General features: G+C 42.4%; 1 protein-coding gene across 2 annotated transcripts in view; it reads right to left on the reverse strand.

Moving 5' to 3' along the window:
• IGDCC3 (immunoglobulin superfamily DCC subclass member 3) overlaps positions 1 to 20,902 on the reverse strand; it is a 128,733-nt gene that overhangs the window by 26,339 nt on the left and 81,492 nt on the right. For both annotated transcript variants that reach the window (XM_087972846.1, XM_087972845.1), the window contains exon 7: positions 9,277 to 9,442. In XM_087972846.1, coding sequence (XP_087828972.1) covers positions 9,277 to 9,442 — 166 coding nt within the window. The remainder of the gene's footprint in view (positions 1 to 9,276; positions 9,443 to 20,902) is intronic.

Here is a 20,902-nt window from a genome sequence, read left to right on the forward strand (position 1 = left end):
CTTCTTCTTCTTCTTCTTCTTCTTCTTCTTCTTCTTCTGCCCTATCCATCATCGGACATTGGCGATCATGTTGGCGATCCTATTTTTATCAACAGCCACATGAAAAAAGTGCTGTTGAGTTTTGTTCAAACCAGTCCCTTAGATTTTGAAGCCATGCGGTTCTTCTTCTGCCTGGACCTTCATTTGCCTTCAATCTTTCCCTGGAGGATTAAGTGGATGATGATGTTTTTTGGGGGGTGGGGTGGGGGTGGTATCTCATCACATGTCCAAAATATTCTAATTTTCACTTTTCAATGGTTTTGATGATTTCCCTCGGCTTTCCCAGGCGGCTTACCACCTCCTCATTTCTGATTTTGTCAATCCAGCTTATACGTAACAGCCGCCTGTAAATCCACCTTTCAAATGCTTTTAGTCTCTTCAAGTGGCTTTCTGTCAGAGACCAACTCTCCACTCCGTAGAGCAGGATAGAAAAGGTGTAGCAACTGACAAGCCTGATTTTCAATCTTTAGGTTTGTGTCGTGACTGCGGAAGACCTTTTCCATTTTGAAGAATGCTGTTTGAGCTTTCCCCGTCCTTGTCTTTACTTCAGTGATCATGTCCCAGCTTTCATGTAAATTAGAACCAAGGTACGTGATCCTTTCCACTTTTTCTACTGGTATTCCTTCCGAAGTTGTCAGTGATAAATTAATGGGTTGTTTGCTGATGACCATGATCTTTTTATTTTAAATAATTAAGTAGAATTGTTAAATTGTCCTGCAGCAAGTTGGCCATGGTGAGTTGACCAGGGCGAATTGGTCACAGCAAGTTGGCCATGGTGAGTTGACCAGGGCGAATTGGTCACAGCAAGGTGGCTATGGTAAGTTGTCTCATTCTGCCACGGTGATGCTGTATCAGTCATATCTGTGAAAAATGGTTTCAGTGTTGTTGTAACTTTGAGCAGCCTTTAAATGAACGGTTGTACGTCGAAGATGACCCACACATGGACTAAGGGAGAAAATAGCAGAGGAGTTAAATGTTGGGTTTTGATGAGAAGGCTAGCAACTATCCATCTGGAAGATTCTCAATGTCAGGAAGCATTCCTTCCCTTCCACTTCCTAAATGGCTTGCAGAAACTTCCTCCTTCTACAAAAAAGATGGAAAGGAAAAAAAGAAAAAAAAGAAAGAAAATGAGAGGCCAAGGAGAGCCAGATGTTACTGCATGTACGCGACAAGAAGCTTCACAAGAGGAAGATCAATGCTCCTTCTGCAGCAGCTGTCTGAGATGAATGAAAGGCTGAGACATCTGTTCTCTCTCCAAATTTCGCTATCAAGGCCAGACTGGTTAAGGCACTCGCAGACAGCAAAGCCAACACACGCTGGACTGCTTTTTTTTTTTTAATGCTCCAGTTGCTAAAGGCACGACCAGCAAGCCAGATCGATCTTGCACTTAGCTGGTGTGGAACAATGCTGACAAACACAGAAGGCCGTCCTTTTGGAGAGTCACACTCGGCTGTGCAAAGCGTGTAAGCCAGGGTGGGGGTGAAACAGGGCAGAGAAAGAGAGAAGGAGAGACAGAAGATAGCCTTCGTTGCTGAAAGGAATCCTATTCACACATGGAGGCTTCAACCAAGGGTTGGCAAGGTTTTGATGAGTAAATGCTGCTGGTAACCTCGGAAGGAACCAAAAACCATCACAAGTATGGACAGGGCTTAGTTTTTGGAGTGGCTCAGTGCCTTTTTTTTTTTTTTTACCTAAACAGAGAGCAAATCTAGTCATCACTTAGGTAGATTTTGAAAAGCCAAGCAATGCTGGAGTAATTAGGGGTGGGACATCACCAGGGCAATCCAGGCCAACTGGGTACACTAGGAAACTGAAAAAGGGTGTGAGAAAGCAATGGCTAATGCCACCCTTGTATGATGGCCAAGAGAATTACGCAACGGTATCTTGAAGACTACCTAATGAGAAGAACTCACTAGAGAAGAGCCTAATGCTGGGAAAGATTGAAGGCAACAGAAGAAAAAGGGGACATCAGAGAATGAAGCGGATGGATGGAGTCACTGGAGCAGTCAGCGTGAGCTTAATTGGACTCTGGGGATGGTAGGAAGGACTGGAGGAACGTTGACTATGGGGTCGTGATGGGTCGGACATGACTTCGCAACTAACAACAACAATCTTGAAGGCCTTAAGAGATGGGTTGTCAAGGATGAAACTTTAGCAGCTATGTGCCTCTTCCTTTCAACTTGCCATTAGAGTGGAGCACCGGGTGTTGCGTTATAATGTGTTAGAATGGAGAATCGAAACTTTCATGATTCTGCTGAAGACCGTGAGAGCCTGAAACCTTTTCAAGGACATCATAGCAGGTGTGGAGTTGAAGCAGATGGTTCCATACATAACAAAGTGAACTTCTTTACATGGTCTATGTGAGAGCTTGAGGGTTTGGTTGGGGAAATTATTGTTAAATTCTATGAACTTGGGCCTGGGAACTTCAGAGTTAGTTTTGCTTCATGAGGTGTATTCATTTAAACACTAAGATTTTCAGAAATGGAATGAACCTGGAGTTTTATTGGATTCTCGATCTGGATGTTGACATGGGCATGATTCAAAGGTTCTTACTATTCTCACTTGGATGAGTGAGAAATTCTGGCAATTGTTTTCAGCAATGAATGGTTCCTCCTGCAAGGCTACAAGAAGAAAACTAAGAGGACTTCTGGATTTCACACTTGAGTTGTCTGTGGAAATTCTCAGTCATCCAGGTCATAGTTCTCTCAAAGTTGCTTCTTTTTCTTTTTCAAAAGGCAACTGGTTCCTCTTGAATGGTTGATTCCACAATCATTCTGATTCAGGTGACCCTGAGGGCACAGATAACCTCCCCAAGTGGCCTCAAAAGCTCTCAGGGAGAGTGCTAATGTCCAGATGACTGCCAAAAATTACGGTCCTTCCAATCCACCACCCCCATCCTGCCAGAACGAATCTCTCCATAACTCCCACCATCCTTCCAGAACCCATGAAGCTTTCTTGGATGAGAAGCAAAATGTCTTCTACTTCTTCCTCAAGGAAAACAACAACTGTTGTGAACCAAGCCTTGTTCAAATCAAACAAACACAAAGTATGTACAAAAGCAAACCTTTTTAATGCGGAGCTGTGAATTCTGTGCATTCACAGCCACGAGTCATTCAAAACTAATTGTCCCAGATAAGAGCAAGCCCTTTCGAGGTTGCAAAAGGCTGCCAAGAACAAAAGACCAATTACAGCTAAATATCCAAAGCCAGAAGTTTCAAAAAACAAACCGGAGCAAGCAGGGCTTCCACAAGAACTCTGAGTAGGAAGAACTTCTTTTCTTCCTGCAAAGAAGCCAACCCCCGAAGGCTGGCTTTTATCCCTTATGGGAGGGGCCATCCCCTTCCAGCTTTACTCCCGAGTCGCCCATGCTGCTTCAGCTGCTCTTTCTTTCGAGCAGCCCTCAGCACTGAGCACAGGCTCCCCGGGGTCCTCTTCGTCACTGCTGCCAGACCCCACGACCTGGCAGCACCCCACTCTCTGATAGCCCTGGCCCCATCCCTGCATCACACGCAGGCCCCTCATCCGAGTCCTTGCTCTCAGAGACTGCCGCCAGCAAACCACAACAACAACAGTCCAGTTGCCGTTTGAAAAAGCACCTTTGAGACAACTATAACCTGGATGACTAAGAATCTGCACAGAGAGGTTATGGGCAGATCATGGAGAAGATCTGAGAGTCAACACCCCTACTTCTCAAATGCTTAGGTGAAACTCCAATGCCATCAGAAGCAGATGCAGATAACCTGGAACCTGCTCTTCAGTGGGCTCGACATAACCTGATCTGGAGTAATGCACTCTGATTCAGGTGGCCACGAAGGCACAGATAAACAAACCCCTAAGTGGCCTCAAGAGCTCTCAGAGAGAGTGCTAACAACGAGATGACTGCAGAGAAATATGATCCTTCCATCCTTCCACCATCCAGTCTCAACTATCAGTACATATCCTTCCATGCCACCCCCATCAGAACTGATGAAGCTTCTTAAAGGACAAGCGAAACATTTTCTTCTTCCCCCTCAAGAAAAAAAACCCAGGCCTTTTGAAAAGCACCTTTGAGACATGCTTGAGATGGAATGTATGTATGTATGTATGTATGTATGTATGTATGTATGTATGTATATATATATGTGTGTGTGTGTGTACACATACACACACACCGTGTTTCTCATATAATAAGGCCGGGTCTTATTTCTTTTTTTGAGCCCCGAAAAAATAGCTAGGCCGTCTTTTCGGGGGTGACTTAATTCCCCCCCCCCTTGCATCTTCGGGCGGGCAGCGACGGCTTGGATGTTGACCTTGGCGTTGGTGGGGCACTTTGTATCGGGGTCAACGCAGGCAGCACCATATCCGGGTGTGCAACAAAAGTACTTCCTAATGGCCAGTCCCCCCTCCACCATTCCCCCCCATTTTGCATGTTTTAATATAGGCCTTAATTTGGGGGGAGGGGCTTAATTTCATTTCATGCCTATAAAACATGCTGGGACTTCCTATTGGGGGAGGCCATATTGTTGGAGAAACAGGGTATATATATGTATGTATGTATGTGTATATTACACACACACACACACACACACACACACACACACACACACCTACCTACCTACATACGAAACTTTGTGTTTTGTTGATTCAGCATTATAGAAATGGCTAGTACATGTCAATATGCAAATGTATAACATTGAGGCTGAACTGTGCTAAAAAAAGGTAGCTCAGTGGCTAAGATGTTGAGCTTATCTATCAGAAAGGCTGGCAGTTTGGTAGTTTGAATCCCTAGCACTGCGTAACAAGCGAGCTCCCGTTACTTGTCCCAGCTTCTGCCAAGCTAACAGTTCAAAAGCATGTAAAAAATGCAAGTAGAAAATTAGGGACCACTTTGGTGGGAAGAGAACAGCGTTCTGTGCGCCTTTGGCATTTAGTCATACCGGCCACATGACCACGGAGACATCTTCGGACAGCGCTGGCTCTTTGGCTTTGTAATGGAGATGAGCACCGCCCACTAGAGCCAGAAACGACTAGCACGTATTTGCGAGGTGAACCTTTACTTTTACTGCGCTAAAAAGAATCAGAAGTCAAATGGGTTTTTCTCCTCTTACCCTACACTTAGCACCATCGTGCAATTTGCACAACTGTATCTACTACAGCTATACCTGTTCCCGAGAGAGGTGAAACTGGCAACATGTCTTGGTTATGACTGTTTTAATTGTCTGTACATTGGTTGTTGTTTTTTTTTAATTTTTGTAAGCCTCCCAGAGTCATTGAGTGGGAGTGGGCTGCCCTACAAATTTTCTTAAATAAATAAATACTACAGCTGGACTATTTTTCAAAGTTGTTCCTGACGGGTTTCTGGAAGTTTTAACTGGTGCAAAATGAGGACGCATGGCATCAGGAATCCATTATGTCCATGCTGCAAGGCATAGGTGAGTTATCAATGGTTTTAGGAGCAAAGTAGTCTCAGAAATACATCAGGAATTGGAATATTGTTTCTGGTGCAATGTATTCGAATCCATTCAAGGAGAAATCAGTCTCTCCCCCCCCCACACACACACCCACAACTTAGAAAAAAGGATTTAGGATTTGTGGGTCTTTGGGGAGCGAAGGGGGAGGGGCTCGTAAGATGCAAATTTATGGAGCAGAGCAAATGACACCTGAGCCCTCGGCCGAGGCTCTGAATTGCTTTTTGGCAGGATTAATGAATGAAACCCACTTAATTACCATTTTGTAAATACAATCTCCCAGCAAGGAATGAAAAATCGATATTAGAAGCTCGCCTCTGCGCGTACATGCTTGCCTTTTGCTACCTGCGGTTGCGATAAAACGCATTCCAGTAACGCAGACCCTTTAATGCAATTTATATTCCGAGTTTGCACATCACGTCCCCCAGCACACACACACACACACAACCATGCTCCTGATGCACACAACTGAGCCTGGCGGCAGAGAAACAAGGAGCCTTCATTGGTGACGGCTTTAAATTGTTTTCTTCTTCTTTTCATTCCTGCTCTGAATGTGTCGTTGCACTAGCCGCTCACTCCTCTGGGCAGGACATTGCAAGATCACAAGAGCAGCCTTCCCACCATCCCTAGGCCTCCCTCCCCACCTCTTCCCCACAACAAAAATGTGCTGTTGGGTTGTGATTTTTTTTTTTTTTAAATGTGGCCAAAGAGGAGGGGAAGGAAAAAAAAAAGAGTTCAAATATTTAGGAGCAATCGCACCAACTCTCTTTCATTAAACGGCTTCCATTCTGATGATGCAATTAATTGTAAATGTAATTTAAATCAAAATTAGCTTTCCTCCCCCCTGGCTCCATCTCGTCTTTTGTTCTCTTTTCCTCCCTTTCCCAGCCTCCATTTGTTGGCACGTTGCTCCTGACAGGCCAGTCAAAAGCAGAAAAACCGAGAACAGGAGGCTGCCGGGAGAGAAAAATCAGAAAGAGAGTGAGAGTGAAAAGGAGGCAGGCGTTAATCCGCCGGCTTTTGCTTGGGGAGCTGGGGAGGATTGCAACGTTTCGTTTGGGACGGGATCGCGCAAGTTACAACCAGCTTTTTACAAACCTGTGTGAAAATTTTGAGCGTGACCCAAGTCCCATCCAGAAGCCTACACCAGTTTGATGCCGCTTTTAAAGGAAGCCAAAGTGGGATTTTTAAATTTCCATTTCCATAACAGCCTCAAAGGGGCTTTTTCAAAACACAACTAGAAAAATGGTGTTGTTGTTTTTCAAGAAAAACAAAACAAAGCAAAACCATGACCTGGATGGCTGAGAATCACCACAGGTTTGTCTCCAGAGATTATGGTGCTCCATCACTGGAACTTTTAAAGAAGAGACTAGACAGCCATTTTGTCTGGAATGGTATAAGCAGGGGGTTGGGCTAGAAGACCTCCAAGGTCCCTTCCATCTCTGTTATTCTGTTATTCAGATTGTTGTCCTAGCTTCATCTACTTTTTGTCCTGGTCACTGCCACTCCAGCTTCAGCCCCACCCACTTTTAATGGATTTCTTCCCATTACACCTCTTGAAAATTGAATTTCAAGGACCGAAACTTAATAATTTATGGCAGCTATTATGCATTCCTGCCATAAATTATACTGAGATTACTGCACCAGTCAAAAAGAGGGCTGTGAAAATATCTACAGACCCCTCACATCCTGGACATAAACTGTTTCAACTCCTACCCTCAAAATGACGCTACAGAGCACTGCACACCAGAACAACTAGACACAAGGACAGATTTTTCCCGCATGCCATCACTCTGATAAACAAATAATTCCCTCAACACTGTCCAGCTATTTACTAAGTCTGCATTACTATTACTATCAATCTTCTCATCACTCCTTATCACCCATTTCCTCCTATTTGTGACTGTAGGACTGTAACTTTGTCGCTTGTATCCTTACAATTTATATTGACTGTTTCCTTGTATGATTTGATTGCTGATTGTACCCTATGACTATCATTAAGTGTTGTACCTTCTGATTATTGACTCTCGACGAATGTATCTTTTCCTTTATGTACACTGAGAGCATTTGCACCAAGACAAATTCCTTGTGTGGATCCAATCGCACTTGGCCAATAAAGAAGTCCTATTCTATTCTATTCTATTCTATTCTATTCTATTCTATTCTATTCTATTCTATTCTATTCTATTCTATTCTATTCTATTCTATTCTATTCTATTCTATTCCATTCCATTCCATTCCAATCCACTCCACTCCACTCCACTCCACTCCATTCCATTCCATTCCATTCTAATTCTAATTCTAATTCTAATTCTAATTCTACTCTACTCCCATAGAACATAGAATAATAGGATCGGAAGGGCCTTGGAGGTCTTCTAGTCTAGATCTTATACCATGTTGGGGGTCAAGAGAAGATGGATGTGAGAGCTTATCCAACCAGATGTTTTCCAGACAGGACTGCAGTTCCCTAATATCTCCTTCCACAGTGGCACCTGACTAACAATCCATGTGGTGGGGAAATGTTGGTGGTTGCAACTGAAGCGTTACAAATTCAACAACACAACAACAAGCAACGGTGTGGTTTCAGTAACACCCTTCTGGCCTTTTGGGGACACCCCAATCTGCCTGTGAGAAATTTCTCTGTCCAAGGAATTCTGCATCTTTCTCACTCCTTTTTTTCCCAACTTTTTTGCTGGTGCTCAGGGACTTCCAGTCATATACTTAACCCTGTTATCTTTCATTAGAGGATTCTATAACCAAGAGATTTATAGCTTGGCCTCTGTTATTTCCCTTGCATTGTTCTGTATTATTTCCATAGAAACCAAGCCCCCTGAGTGGCAATTTTCGCACTAGGCTCAATCTACCCTGCTATTTCCATGATACAAACATTGCGTTCTTCGAGCACAGGAAAACTAGGGTTGCATAAGGAGGGGTTGGGATGCTGCTGGTATAACAACCGGTTTGGTGATTGCGTGCTTCGCACGAGCATGCGTGTGAACAGCAATGCCACAACCCTTACCTGCTATGTTACTTCGGGGGAGTAACACAGCTGAGGAGCGACAGTCCGCTCTTCCGCACGGATCAGCCGGGATGATAAAGGTTCAGTACAGCACAGAGGTGGGCAGGCAGGCCCACATGATCATTGGAGTGAACCGGTTCTCTCCCAGCTGACCTTCGGAGCTACAGGTTCACTCGAACCAGTCCAAACCAGCAGAATCTCCACCCCTGTGCATAAGCTTTGCTCAGAAGTGGGATTCAAAGTTTTTTTACTACTGGTTCTATGGTGGGCGTGGCAGGGGAAGGATACTGTAGAAATCTCCATTCCCTCTCCATCCCACTAACCAGCTTTCCAGCTCCGTTCTCCTCTGCAGGGCAACCAAAGAAGACCCAGCCAATCACCTGGGACTCAATGGGAGGCAGAGAATCGGGTTGGCGGGGACAGTCAGAGGTGGGATTTTCTGGTTCTCCGAAGTCCTCAAAATTCCCGCTACTGGTTCTCCAGAACTGGTCAGAACCTGCTGAATACCACACCTCTGGCTTTGCTGAGAAACAAGATTGTGCTGGTGAGAGAAGAGAGCCAGGTGCAGAGAGATTCAGCCCATAGGGCCACAACGATCTCCAAGGACACAGCAAGTTGGACACCCTTGGCCAGAAAGACAGGTTGCAAGCTAAATAATGAATCTGTTCTGGAAGACTACCTGAAATCCAAGGCATGCCTGCTCCCAATTCTATTCCTGGATGAATTCCCCAAGCCTGCTGGACTCGCTTGCTGTTCTGCAGAGAATCTTACCTATTGTTGTTCTTCAGCTTAATGTGCTTGCTCGGCTCCAAAATCTGCCCATTCTTCAACCATGTGATTTGTGGGGAAGGCTCTCCTTGGGCCAAGCAGGTAAAGATGGCCGTGGTCCCCACAGGCCTGGCAATCGACTGGGGATGCTGGACAAATTCTGCGGGAGCTGGAAAAGAAAAGCGAAAGACACCTTGCTCGCTTGACTTCAGGCAGAGGAATGGAAAGAAACGGAATTCCCGGTTTTCCTACACAGGGCAAGGAATAAGAGCTTCTAGCCCAGGCTCACTATAATAAATACTCAAATGGATGTTTTCTTCTGGTCACAATCAGGTAGAGCAGTGATCCCCCAACCTTTCTTACGCCGCGGCCCGGTATCCCCAACCTTTTTTATGGCGCGGCCCGGTACCGGCATTAGCTGGGCGCCGCCATCTTTTTTTGATGAAAAAGTGCTTCCGGTGACCTCACCGGAAGCACTTTTCATCAAAAAGATATGGCGCCAGCGCTTCGGTGAGCTTTTCTGGGTAGAAATGGCTTTCTACCTGGAAAAGCTCATCGGAAGCGTAACGCCGCCATCTTTTTGATGAAAACGTGCTTCCGGTGAGCTTTCTACCTGGAAAAGCTCACCGGAAGCACTTTTTCATCAAAAAGATGGCGGCGCCAGCAAGCCAGCGGCCCGGTAGGACTTGTTCCCGGTGGTTGGGGACCCCTGAGGTAGAGAAACAAAACGAGGGACAGGGAAAAGACAGGAACCTTCTCCAAGCTTTGCCTAAACTGTAGAACTTCCTACTACAGGAAGAACACCATTGGTAAAGTCTCTGGAGATATTTTGCTTAGTGCCATCAAAAGGATATTGACTCTCTGGAAAGAGTGCAGAGAAGATCAACAAAGATGGTTAAGAGACTGGAGGCTAAAACATAGGAAGAATGGTTGCAGGAATTGGGTATGCCTAATCTAGTGAGAAGAAGGACTAGGGGTGAGATGATAGCAGTGTTCCAATATTTGAGGGGCTGCCACAAGGAAGAGGGGAGTCAAGTCAACCAAAGCCCCTGAAAGAGAACAAGAAGCAATGGAGGAAAACTAATCAAGGAGAGAAAGAATGAAGAAGAGATTTCCTAACAGGAAGGACAATTAACCAGCTTGCCTTTAGAAGTTGTGGGTGCTCCATCACTAGAGGTCTTTAAAAGGAGACTGGACAGCCACATGTATGGAATGGTATAGGGTTTCCTGCTTTAGCAGGGGGGTGGACCAGAAGACTTCCAAGGTCCCTTCCAACTCTGTTATTCCTACTTAGGAATTTATATCCTCCAGAGCAGTGGTTGCCAACCAGTGGGCTGAAGACCACTGGTGGTCCATGAGAAAATTTTGGTGGTCCACAGAGAAATGTCACCCCCAAAGCAATTAATCCAGGCTGCACGGGAACACAAGGCTGTGCCGCTCACATGGCCTGTGGAAACACAAGGCTTGCATCGGTTGCATTGCGAACAACACAAGATAGTGAGGGGAGGAGGGGGGACGTGCCCCACACGACTCGCCTGGCCACCGGGCTGCTTCTTTCCACTTCTTTCTTCTTCTTCTTTTGGCTGCACGCAAGGAAAGCAGCAAAAGTCTTTCTTTCTCTCCCCCAAACTCCGCCAGAAATGAGTCTTTGGGACCCTGCAAGGCATCCTGCTCCAAGAGGCTGCACCGTCAAAGACTCATTTCTGGCGGAGTTTGGGGGAGAGAAAGAAAGACTTCTGCTGCTTTCCTTGCATGAAGCCAAAAGTCTCTCCCTCTCCCTCCCAATGAGAACAGAGCTGGAGAGAGTATCCTGTGATCTCAAATAAAGAATGATCGATCGGTAGGAAAATGGGGTGGGGAATTTTCCTGCAGGCATTTTTTGGGATTTTCCCAGGGTCTCTGTTGCTTTCTGCAGAGATCCTGGGAAAACGTCTGTTAGGGTTTGGGGGGATTAACCCCTAGAAGAAGTATTGCAGCAGTAGTCAAGCCAGGCAAGGGAAGGAGGCGGAAGGGCCCCAGAGTATACACACACTGAACACAAACACTGTTTGTAGTTTAAATAGTTTTTAATCAGTTAGAGTTTAAGCATTGTCATTCAGTCCATTAATTCACTCACAGTATTTTCATCAGTATGACTCACTAGTATAGTCCAAGTTAAGAGTCCTTGCAATATCTTTATCAGCCGATAAAGATATCTTCTCCTCCTCCGGTTTCACTCTCCAGAGAAACAAACGCTGGATATTCAGCAAACAGTAGCAAACAAAAACAGTTCAGTCACAGGCACTCACAGTCAGTAATCACAGTTAGTAACAGCAAGACACAGTTAGTCGCAGCAGCACGCAGTTACAGCCAGTAACAGTAAGCTTTCCAGCTTCTAATGCTTCCTTATATTGTAACTTCTAACCGCACCCTTAATTGGCTAATTGCCTGCTGCATTGTGCTTAAAGTGATAAGCACTTAAACCATGATATCTAAGTTTTATATATTTATTCACCCAAACCATATTTGGTATTAATGTTATACCTAACATACTCCCCTTTTGGGTGAAATAAATATATAATACCTTTACAATCTAATCCCATATTTTTCACAACTCTCCTGGTGCTTACTGGCACCTTGGGCTTTAGTAAAATTATCAGCTAAATTGTCCTCCGACATACAGTACTCTAGCTGAATCATCTTACTTCTTACAGATTGTCTCACGTTTAGGTATCTTAGATCTGTATGCTTGCTCCTTGTTTTTACTCAATATTTGTGGCCATTTGAATTGCTGCCTGATTATCTTCATGTATAATTATAGGATAATCTACTGTTATACCTATATCAATTAACATTTGTTTATACATTATTAACTCTGTACATAACAATGATAAACAGGAGAATTCTGCCTCCATAGTAGACAAACTTATATGCTGTTGTCTTATTGACTTCCAGCCTATTAATGTATTACCCAGCATTATGGCTGTTCCTGAAGTCGACTTTCTAGTGTCTCTTTCTGATGCAAAGCTAGCATCTGCATAAGCACACAGAATTAAATCACCCTTTGGTTCTAAATACAATGAATAATTCATTGTCTTTTTAAGATATCTTAATATCCTCTTAGCTGCAATCCAGTGTCTTTCACATGGTGCAGAATTGAATCTAGCCAACTGATTCACGCAGTATGAAATATCTGGTCTAGACCAATTACTAATATAACTCAAACTACCAATTAAAGATTGATAAATCACCTTATCAAACTCAGGGCTTTGTACATCAGTGTTGCTAAACTCCTGACTCATTGGAGTCTTAGCTGGCTTACAAAGCTCCATCTTGTAATCTTTTAGCAATTTGCTTATCTTATCTTCCTGAGATATCTTAAAACCTTTCCGTGTTTTCTTTATATTCAAACCGAGATACTTCTTTATCTCCCCTAATTGCTTGATCTTTATTCTCTTTCCTAATGATGCTATTATTTTATTTGCTTCATCATTAGTTTCAGTTATCAAAGCAATATCATCTGTGAATAGTAATAATAATGATACTTTCCCATTTGTCTCCCTCTTAAACAGACATGGATCGGCTAAACCAGCTTTAAATCCTATATTGTCTAGTTCCTTTACAATATACTGGTTCCATTCATAGCCTGATTGTTTAAGACCATAGAGGCTTTTCTTTAACAACCAACAATCATTATTATCCTTATTTTCACTTTTAATACCAACAGGTTTATTCATATAAATAATATGTTTTAATGGGGCGTGCAAGTAAGCAGTTTCCACATCTAAATGGTTAACTATATAGTTTTTACTAGCTGCCCACACTAAAGCTGCCCTCAAGGTTGCTGCCTTAAGACTAGGTGCAAACACCTCATCATAGTCATTAGCATTCTGCCTAAAACCTTGGGCTACTAACCTTGCCTTATGGATTAAATTACCATCTTTATCTATTTTTACCTTAAATATCCATTTGCAGCCAATGGATTTCTTTCCTACAGGTAATTTGGCATTTTCATACACCTTCATATCTCTTAATGAATTCAGTTCCTTATTAATTGCTGCATACCATCTTTCTTTTTCCTTATTAGGATACTTTTTAATTTCTTCAACAGAATTAGGAACTTGATTAATCTGACACACTGTGTTAGCCTGGTACCTATCAGGTGGTCTAGATATACGTGTAGTTCTTCTGGGAATTACAGGGCTTACAGGAGGACTTTGTTGAACTACTACCTGTTCATCTTCCTCATCCTGTTCAGCTATTGAATCTGTTTCTTCCTTTATGGGCACTATTTCATCCTGTATTTGTCTCTTTACTTTATTTTTAAAGTTACAGGGATAACTAATGGGATTTCTATAGGATTCAATAATTACATCTTTATTGGCATCCTGTTCTAATTTCTCCCATCCTTCATGTTCTAGAAATTGGGCACTAGCACTACATAACACTTTAGATGTGCCTTTCTCCCAAAATCTATATGCCCTATGGTTTGCCTGATAACCAACGAAGAAAAATCTTTTAGCTCTATGTTGCCCTTTTTTTTCTGAGTTGTGCAGGAATATGCACCCATGCTGGTGCACCAAATGTGTGCAGGTAACTTAGATCAGGTTTCCTGCCATGCCATCTGGTGAATGGTATTTCACCTGTTGTTGTATTAACAACGTTGTTCAATATGTTATTAGCACACATTGTAGCCTCCCCCACAAAGAATCAGGTAACCCAGAATCATTTAACATTGTTCTAACCATTGCCTGTAGTGTTTGGCCTCTTCTTTCAATAAAAGCGTTATGTTCTGGCCTGTATGGAGCAGACTTCTTATGCTCTATTCCAGCTATCTTAAGTCTGTTCTGGAATTTGTTATTAACAAATTCCGTGCCATTATCTGTCACCAGGGTTATCAGTTGCCGTTTAGACTTTCTTTCAGCAAACCTAAGCCAATTGAAAAATGTTGATATGTTTCAGTTTTGCTTTTCATTAAATAGCAAAACCCATATCTAGAATAATGATCCATAATGCTCAGTATATATCTAGCACCCCCATACTGGGTTTCTTTGGACCTATTATGTCTGCAAATACTACTTCTAAAGGTTCTTTTGTTTTGAAACCATTTAGCCTATTTGCAGGCAATACTTTGCTCTTATCTTCACAGCAAACATTACAACGCAAATATTTATCACAAGGTTTTAACCTTATTCCTTCAGATAACTCAACTGTACGTTTTAGCATTTTAAAATTTACATGCCCCAAACGCCTATGCAATAAATGGATACATTCATCATGAGGCTTTATATTATTAAATACAGTTTGTGCCTCCCCTTTCTTACTATTATCTAAGACATATAATGTTCCATTTAAAGCTGCAGTTACCCTTTTGTTATCTTTTTCAATTATGCAATTATTATCTTTAAAAGTAATTACATAACCTAATTTATCTAATACCCTTACTGAAAGCAAATTAAACTTTAGTTGCGGTACATACAACATTTTTATATCCTGGTTTATGTACGGACAACGTGCAAAACCTTGACCTTTCGCTTTCAGGTTCCAGCCATTGGCAAGAGATATATGTTGAGAACTTGTAGACATTTTTATAAATTTTGTCTTATCTCTTGTGATGCAGTGGGATGCGCCACTGTCAACCACCCATAAATTATTCTTCACATCAGAGTTGTTAAACGTGGCTAGTTCAAATGCTTTCTTTGGCTTTTTTACATTCTGGCTTTTTCTCTTTTTGCAAAATCTTGCCAAATGTCCTCTGCCTCCACAATTAAAGCACTTTTTAATTGTGTATGCTGTCGAAGATAAATTCTCTTCTTCGGGTGCTTTACTTTGCTTTGCTGGTTTCTTTCAAGCTTTGAAGATAATTTCTCTTCTTTCTTATCTTCTCTCAGCTCGTCACGCTCACGCCTTCTTCTGGCTTCTTCTAGTAGCCTGCCTGTAATCTCGGTTAATGAGAGGCTTTCTTTTGGCAATACCTCTAACGAAGTCACATAGTCATCATAGCTTTGATCTAATGAAGATAATATTATGTAGACTTGTTGCAGTTCATTAAATATAAGCTCTTTTTCTTGCAATTCTTGAAAAATGCTCTTCATACAGTTTAAATGAACTAACATATCTTCATTCCTCTGAAGATGCGTTCGAAAAAGCTTCCGTGTAAGATTTATATGTGCTCCTACACTGTCCCGAACATAAATCTTCCTGAGGTTCTCCCAGCAGTTTGCAGCATTTTCTTCTCACGAATATGGACAAGCTGCTGATCACAGAAGAGTCAGTCCTATGATGCATAAAGCCTGCTCATTCTTCAGTTTAAAGTCTTGTAACTTTTCTTTATCATCATCATTAGCAGGATCCCATCTACTCACATCTGGTGGGTTTGCTATAATGTCCCACAAACCTTCTCTACGTAGAAGTAAACTACATTTCATTGACCATGAAACATAGTTTGTTCCATCCAGCCTGGATATCATGGACAGTTGTGACAAATTTACTTGTGCCATTGCTCTTCAGATATTTTGACTATTTTAAACTAATTAAAACAGTTTGTTTTTACAGTAATGTGCAACTCACACCAACTCTCTCTGCTATATCCTGGTTAGTTAGACTATGCTGCTGGGCCCATAACCAATGTTAGGGTTTGGGGGATTAACCCCTAGAAGAGTATTGCAGCAGTAGTCAAGCCAGGCAAGGGAAGGAGAGCGGAAGGGCCCCAGAGTATACACACACTGAACACAAACACTGTTTGTAGTTTAAATAGTTTTTAATCCAGTTAGAGTTTAAGCATTGTCATTCAGTCCATTAATTCATTCACAGTATTTTCATCCAGTATGACTCACTAGTATAGTCCAAGTTAAGAGTCCTTGCAATATCTTTATCAGCCGATAAAGATATCTTCTCCTCCTCCGGTTTCACTCTCCAGAGAAACAAACGCTGGATATTCAGCAAACAGTAGCAAACAAAAACAGTTCAGTCACAGGCACTCACAGTCAGTAATCACAGTTAGTAACAGCAAGACACAGTTAGTCGCAGCAGCACACAGTTACAGCCAGTAACAGTAAGCTTTCCAGCTTCTAATGCTTCCTTATATTGTAACTTCTAACCGCACCCTTAATTGGCTAATTGCCTGCTGCATTGTGCTTAAAGTGATAAGCACTTAAACCATGATATCTAAGTTTTATATATTTATTCACCCAAACCATATTTGGTATTAATGTTATACCTAACAACGTCAGCAAACCACCATCAGTCAAAGTTCATATTAGTGGTCCACGGGACTTAAAATTATGAGTTTGGTGAGGACCAAAAGATTGGTGACCCCTGCTCCAGAGGCTGGGCAAATAACATACTTAGTGGATTTTTCACAGTACATTCAGCCATAAATAACTCAAGTAGCTCACATTCACATCATATGCTAAGCCGGGGTTTTCCCCAACCCCCAGGCCATGGCTGGTTTGGAAGCGGGCCACATGAATGGCTGGCTGGCACACACATGCTGCTTTGACTAGTGCGAGCGGCAGACCGGTGCATGTGCACGCACTGGCCCACCATGTGCATGGGCCAGTTCCCCTCTCTCCCTCTGCCAGGCCGCCAAGCCATAAAGGTTGGGGACCAATAGGCTAAGCCACAAAGCCCAGCAACATGAACTCTAACTAGGCTTAACATGTGTGGCTGCAGCCACTGGTTTTGCAAAACATCTGTGGTGTGAATAGAGTGACTGAGTTTTTCTCTTCTCTGCCAATCATATTCCATCTTCAAAAGGGGATCTTTTTCTAAACGAACCTTTTAGAATAGAATAGAACAGAGTAGAGTAGAATAAGAATAAGAATAAGAATAAGAATAGATTAGAAAAGGAATAGAAAAGGAATAGAATAGAATAGAATAGAATAGGAATAGAAAAGGAATACAAAAAGAATAGAAAGGAATAGAATAGAATGAATAAAGCAGTGTAGAGTAGTGTAGAGTACAGTAAAATAAGAATAGAATAGGATAGGATAGAAAAAGAATGTAATGTAATGTAATGTAATGTAATGGAATGGAATGGAATGGAATGGAATAGAATAGAATAGAATAGAATAGAATAGAATAGAATAGAATAGAATAGAATAGAATAGAATAAACAGAGATGGAAGGGATCGTGGAGGTCTTCTAGTCGAGCCCCTGCTTAGGCAGGAAACCCTATACCATTTCAGATAAAAGGTTATCAAATCTCTTCTTAAAAATGTCCAGCATTTACAACTTCTGGAGGCAACTTGTTCCACTGATTAATTGTTCTAACTGTTGGGAAATTCCTCCTCAGTTCTAGGTTGCTTCTCTCCTTGATTATTTTCCCTCCATTGCTTCTTGTCCTGCCCTCAGGTAGTTTGGAGAACAGCTTGACTCAGCATCATAAGATGCTTACTTTGTTTAATCAGCCAGCTTAAAAAAAAACAATCTTAGATCGAGGATTTGCATAATAAACTGAACAATAAACTAACCAAAGACTCTGTTTGTATAACGGCCAAACCCACAAAAATCTAGCTGTGGTTAACCCTTACCAAGGTCAGCAAATTGTGCACTTTCAGTGTCTTGGTTTCGCCCAGTCCGATTACCTTTGTTGCGTGAACGAGGCCCTGTAAATGCATTCCACGGACATCTCTCCACCACGGTGCCCTGAAACCCTGGCATGGAGCTCCATACGGGAAAAGCAAAGATGCGCAAACAATGGAAGGAAGGTAAACAGAAGGGCTTTCAGAGTCCAGCAGCTCCCAGGCAACTCTGGGACAGCCGAGGAGTTGTTAATACTCGCTGGGGCACCAGAGGTCTTTTATTCTGAAGGAGACCATAGAGAGAAGGAATGCGAAGAGCAGCCTATTCAACACTGAAGGACATGAGTGTTACTTCAGAGGCGTTTGAGCCTCAGTTCATCCATCAGGGTTCCAAGACACCAAAAAGCACACTGACAGCCAGTGGGGAAGAGATACAGTTCTACAGAGGAATGATTGAGTCTGTCATCTGCACTTCTATAGCTGTCTGGTTGGGTTCTGCAACCCAACAGGACAGACACAGACTTCAGAATGTAATTAGGACTACAGAAAAAAAAAAAAAAAACAATTACTACCAACCTGCCTTCCATGGAAGACTTGTATACTGCACAAGTCAAAAAGAGGGCTGTGAAAATATCTACAGACCCCTCACATCCTGGACATAAACTCCTACCCTCAAAACGATGCTATAGAGCACTGCACACCAGAACAACTAGACACAAGGACAGCTTTTTTCTGCATGCTATCACTGCTAAACAAACAATTCACTCAACACTGTCCAACTATTTACTAAGTCTGCATTACTATTACTATTAATCTTCTCATCACTCCTTATCACCCATCCCCTTCCACTTGTGATTGTATGACTGTAACTTTATTGCTTGTATCCTTACAATTTATATTGACTGTTTCCTAGTATGATTTGATTGCTTATTGTACCTTATGACTATTATTAAGTGTTGGACCTGATGATTCTTGACTCTTGATGAATGTATCTTTTCTTTTATGTACACTGAGAGCATTTGCATCAAGACAAATTTCTTGTGTGTCCAATCACACTTGGCCAATAAAAGAATTCTACTGAGAGAAGGAGGCAAATAGATGCCTTGCATTAAACTCCTGGATGTGGTCTTCTTTGATGCCTTCTGCACACAAGTCCTCAACTTACAAATGGCTGCTTAGGGACCATTCAAAGATTCCCCAAAAGCTACTTATGGCCCAGATTTGAAGTTCTGATTCCCCCCCTTCCCCCCTTTGGGTGCTCAACACCTGCATTTGGGCTATTTGCAGCATCTAACAGACAGTGGTATGATTCAAACAGTGTAAAAACCAGTTCAGTGAGAGCACACACAGCATTTAGAAAAGACAATTTTTAGCTATAATACTTGCCTTCTACTGCATCCCCAGTAAGTAAAACAGCTGATGGCGCAGCAAACTGCTCTGCTGCGCAAATCAGCTGTGCTTAAGAACAAGGAAATAAAGCACAGGAAAAGGGCCGGGGTGGGTGGATGGGGCCAAATGATCACCGGAATAACCAGTTCGCTCAAACCAGTCTGAACTGGTAGAATCCCACCCCTGCTAACAGGCCACGTTGAATGACTGGTTTGCTGAAAACTGGCATTTATTTCCAGTTTTGGAGAAGATTGGCTCACAACAAGCCACTGCTTCATTTAACAACTGCTGCAAAAAGATTGCAAAATTGAGTTGGTCACTTGGTCATAATTCAAGGACTATGAGTAACTACAAGCTGATATTTCATTTTTTACTCTCCATTGAGTTCCTATTTTTTTTTTCAGCTGAGATTTTCTTTTTCTTTTTATCTTTTATTCGTCTTTTTTAAAATATATCTCTATTCATCATTATTACATATATTTGGGGATTACAAACTGCCAAAATGCAAATATCTTGCATTTAAGTTCTACTTCAACATTAACACAGGAGGGACCAAAAAGAGAACTAAGAATTCCTTAGAACTAAGGAGAAATTTCCCGACAGTGAGAACAATCAACCAGTGGAATGACTTGCCTTCAGAAGTTATGAGTACTCCATCATTGGAGGTTTTCAAGAAAAGACACCACAACCATTTGTGTGGAATGGTACAAGGTCTCTTGCTTGAGCAGGGGGTTGGACTAGAAGACCTCTGAGGTCCCTTCCAACTCTGTTGTTCTGTTATTTGGTAGACCTAACATGGACATGTTCTTTAGAAGGCCAGATCCTGAAGATGAAATTCAAAGACGTTGGCCACCTCATGAGAAGGAAGGACTCCCTGGAGAAGAGCCCAATGCTGGGAAAGATCGAGGGCAATAGAAGAACAAGGGGAAGGCAGAGAATGAGGTAGCTGGATGGAGTCACTGAAGCAGTAGGCGTGAGCTTAAATGGACTCCAGAAGATGGTAAAGGACAGGAAGCCTGAAGGAACGTTGTCCATCGGGTTGCAATGGGTCAGACACAACTTTGCAACTAACAACATGTACAAGGCTCTTAAACTGCAGAAAGGAACTCATACAAGTTTGTTACAAATTGGTTTCCCCCGCCTGCCCCATGATTTGCTGGCAACTATGCTGGTGTGGAATTTGTGGAATTGTATTCTTAACCTCTCTAAAGGACACTTGGTTGGTAGAGGCTAATGACAACTTGTGTGTTTGCTCAGGAATACGTCCATCATCAAATCCATCACACAGACTAATCTTCTCACCAGAGACCCCAGGAATCTAAGAGGTCCTTCTCAAACTTTACCATCCAGGGATGTCAGTACGATGCAGATGAAAAATGGGGGCAGCTGCACCAATACAGTTACTACCTTGATGTTTTGATCATATCCTGCAGACACCTCTGAGGGTCAACTAATCGTGTAAACTTTTTATTTGGGGGTAGGAAAATCGTTGCGTTTACACCAGAGGAAGCAACATGCTCTTTTCCATGGGATAAAAGAGAACTGAAGTCCAGGAAAAGGTTGGGAGACACAAGATGAATGAAAGGGGCCACAATTTGTTTTCAAAAGGGAGGAACAGATGGATGGAATTTGCCATCAAGTGAAGCTAAGAAATAAAGACCAAGAGGCAACATTGACTTGTTTGATTAAGGAAAAGACAACAAGTACATTTGCCATTCACTGGAAACTGTTTACGA

The sequence above is a fragment of the Notechis scutatus genome, chromosome 11 (assembly GCF_049901735.1).
Source record: "Notechis scutatus isolate UNSWTSFEM ecotype Mainland chromosome 11, rNotScu1.2, whole genome shotgun sequence".
NCBI lineage: Eukaryota > Metazoa > Chordata > Lepidosauria > Squamata > Elapidae > Notechis > Notechis scutatus.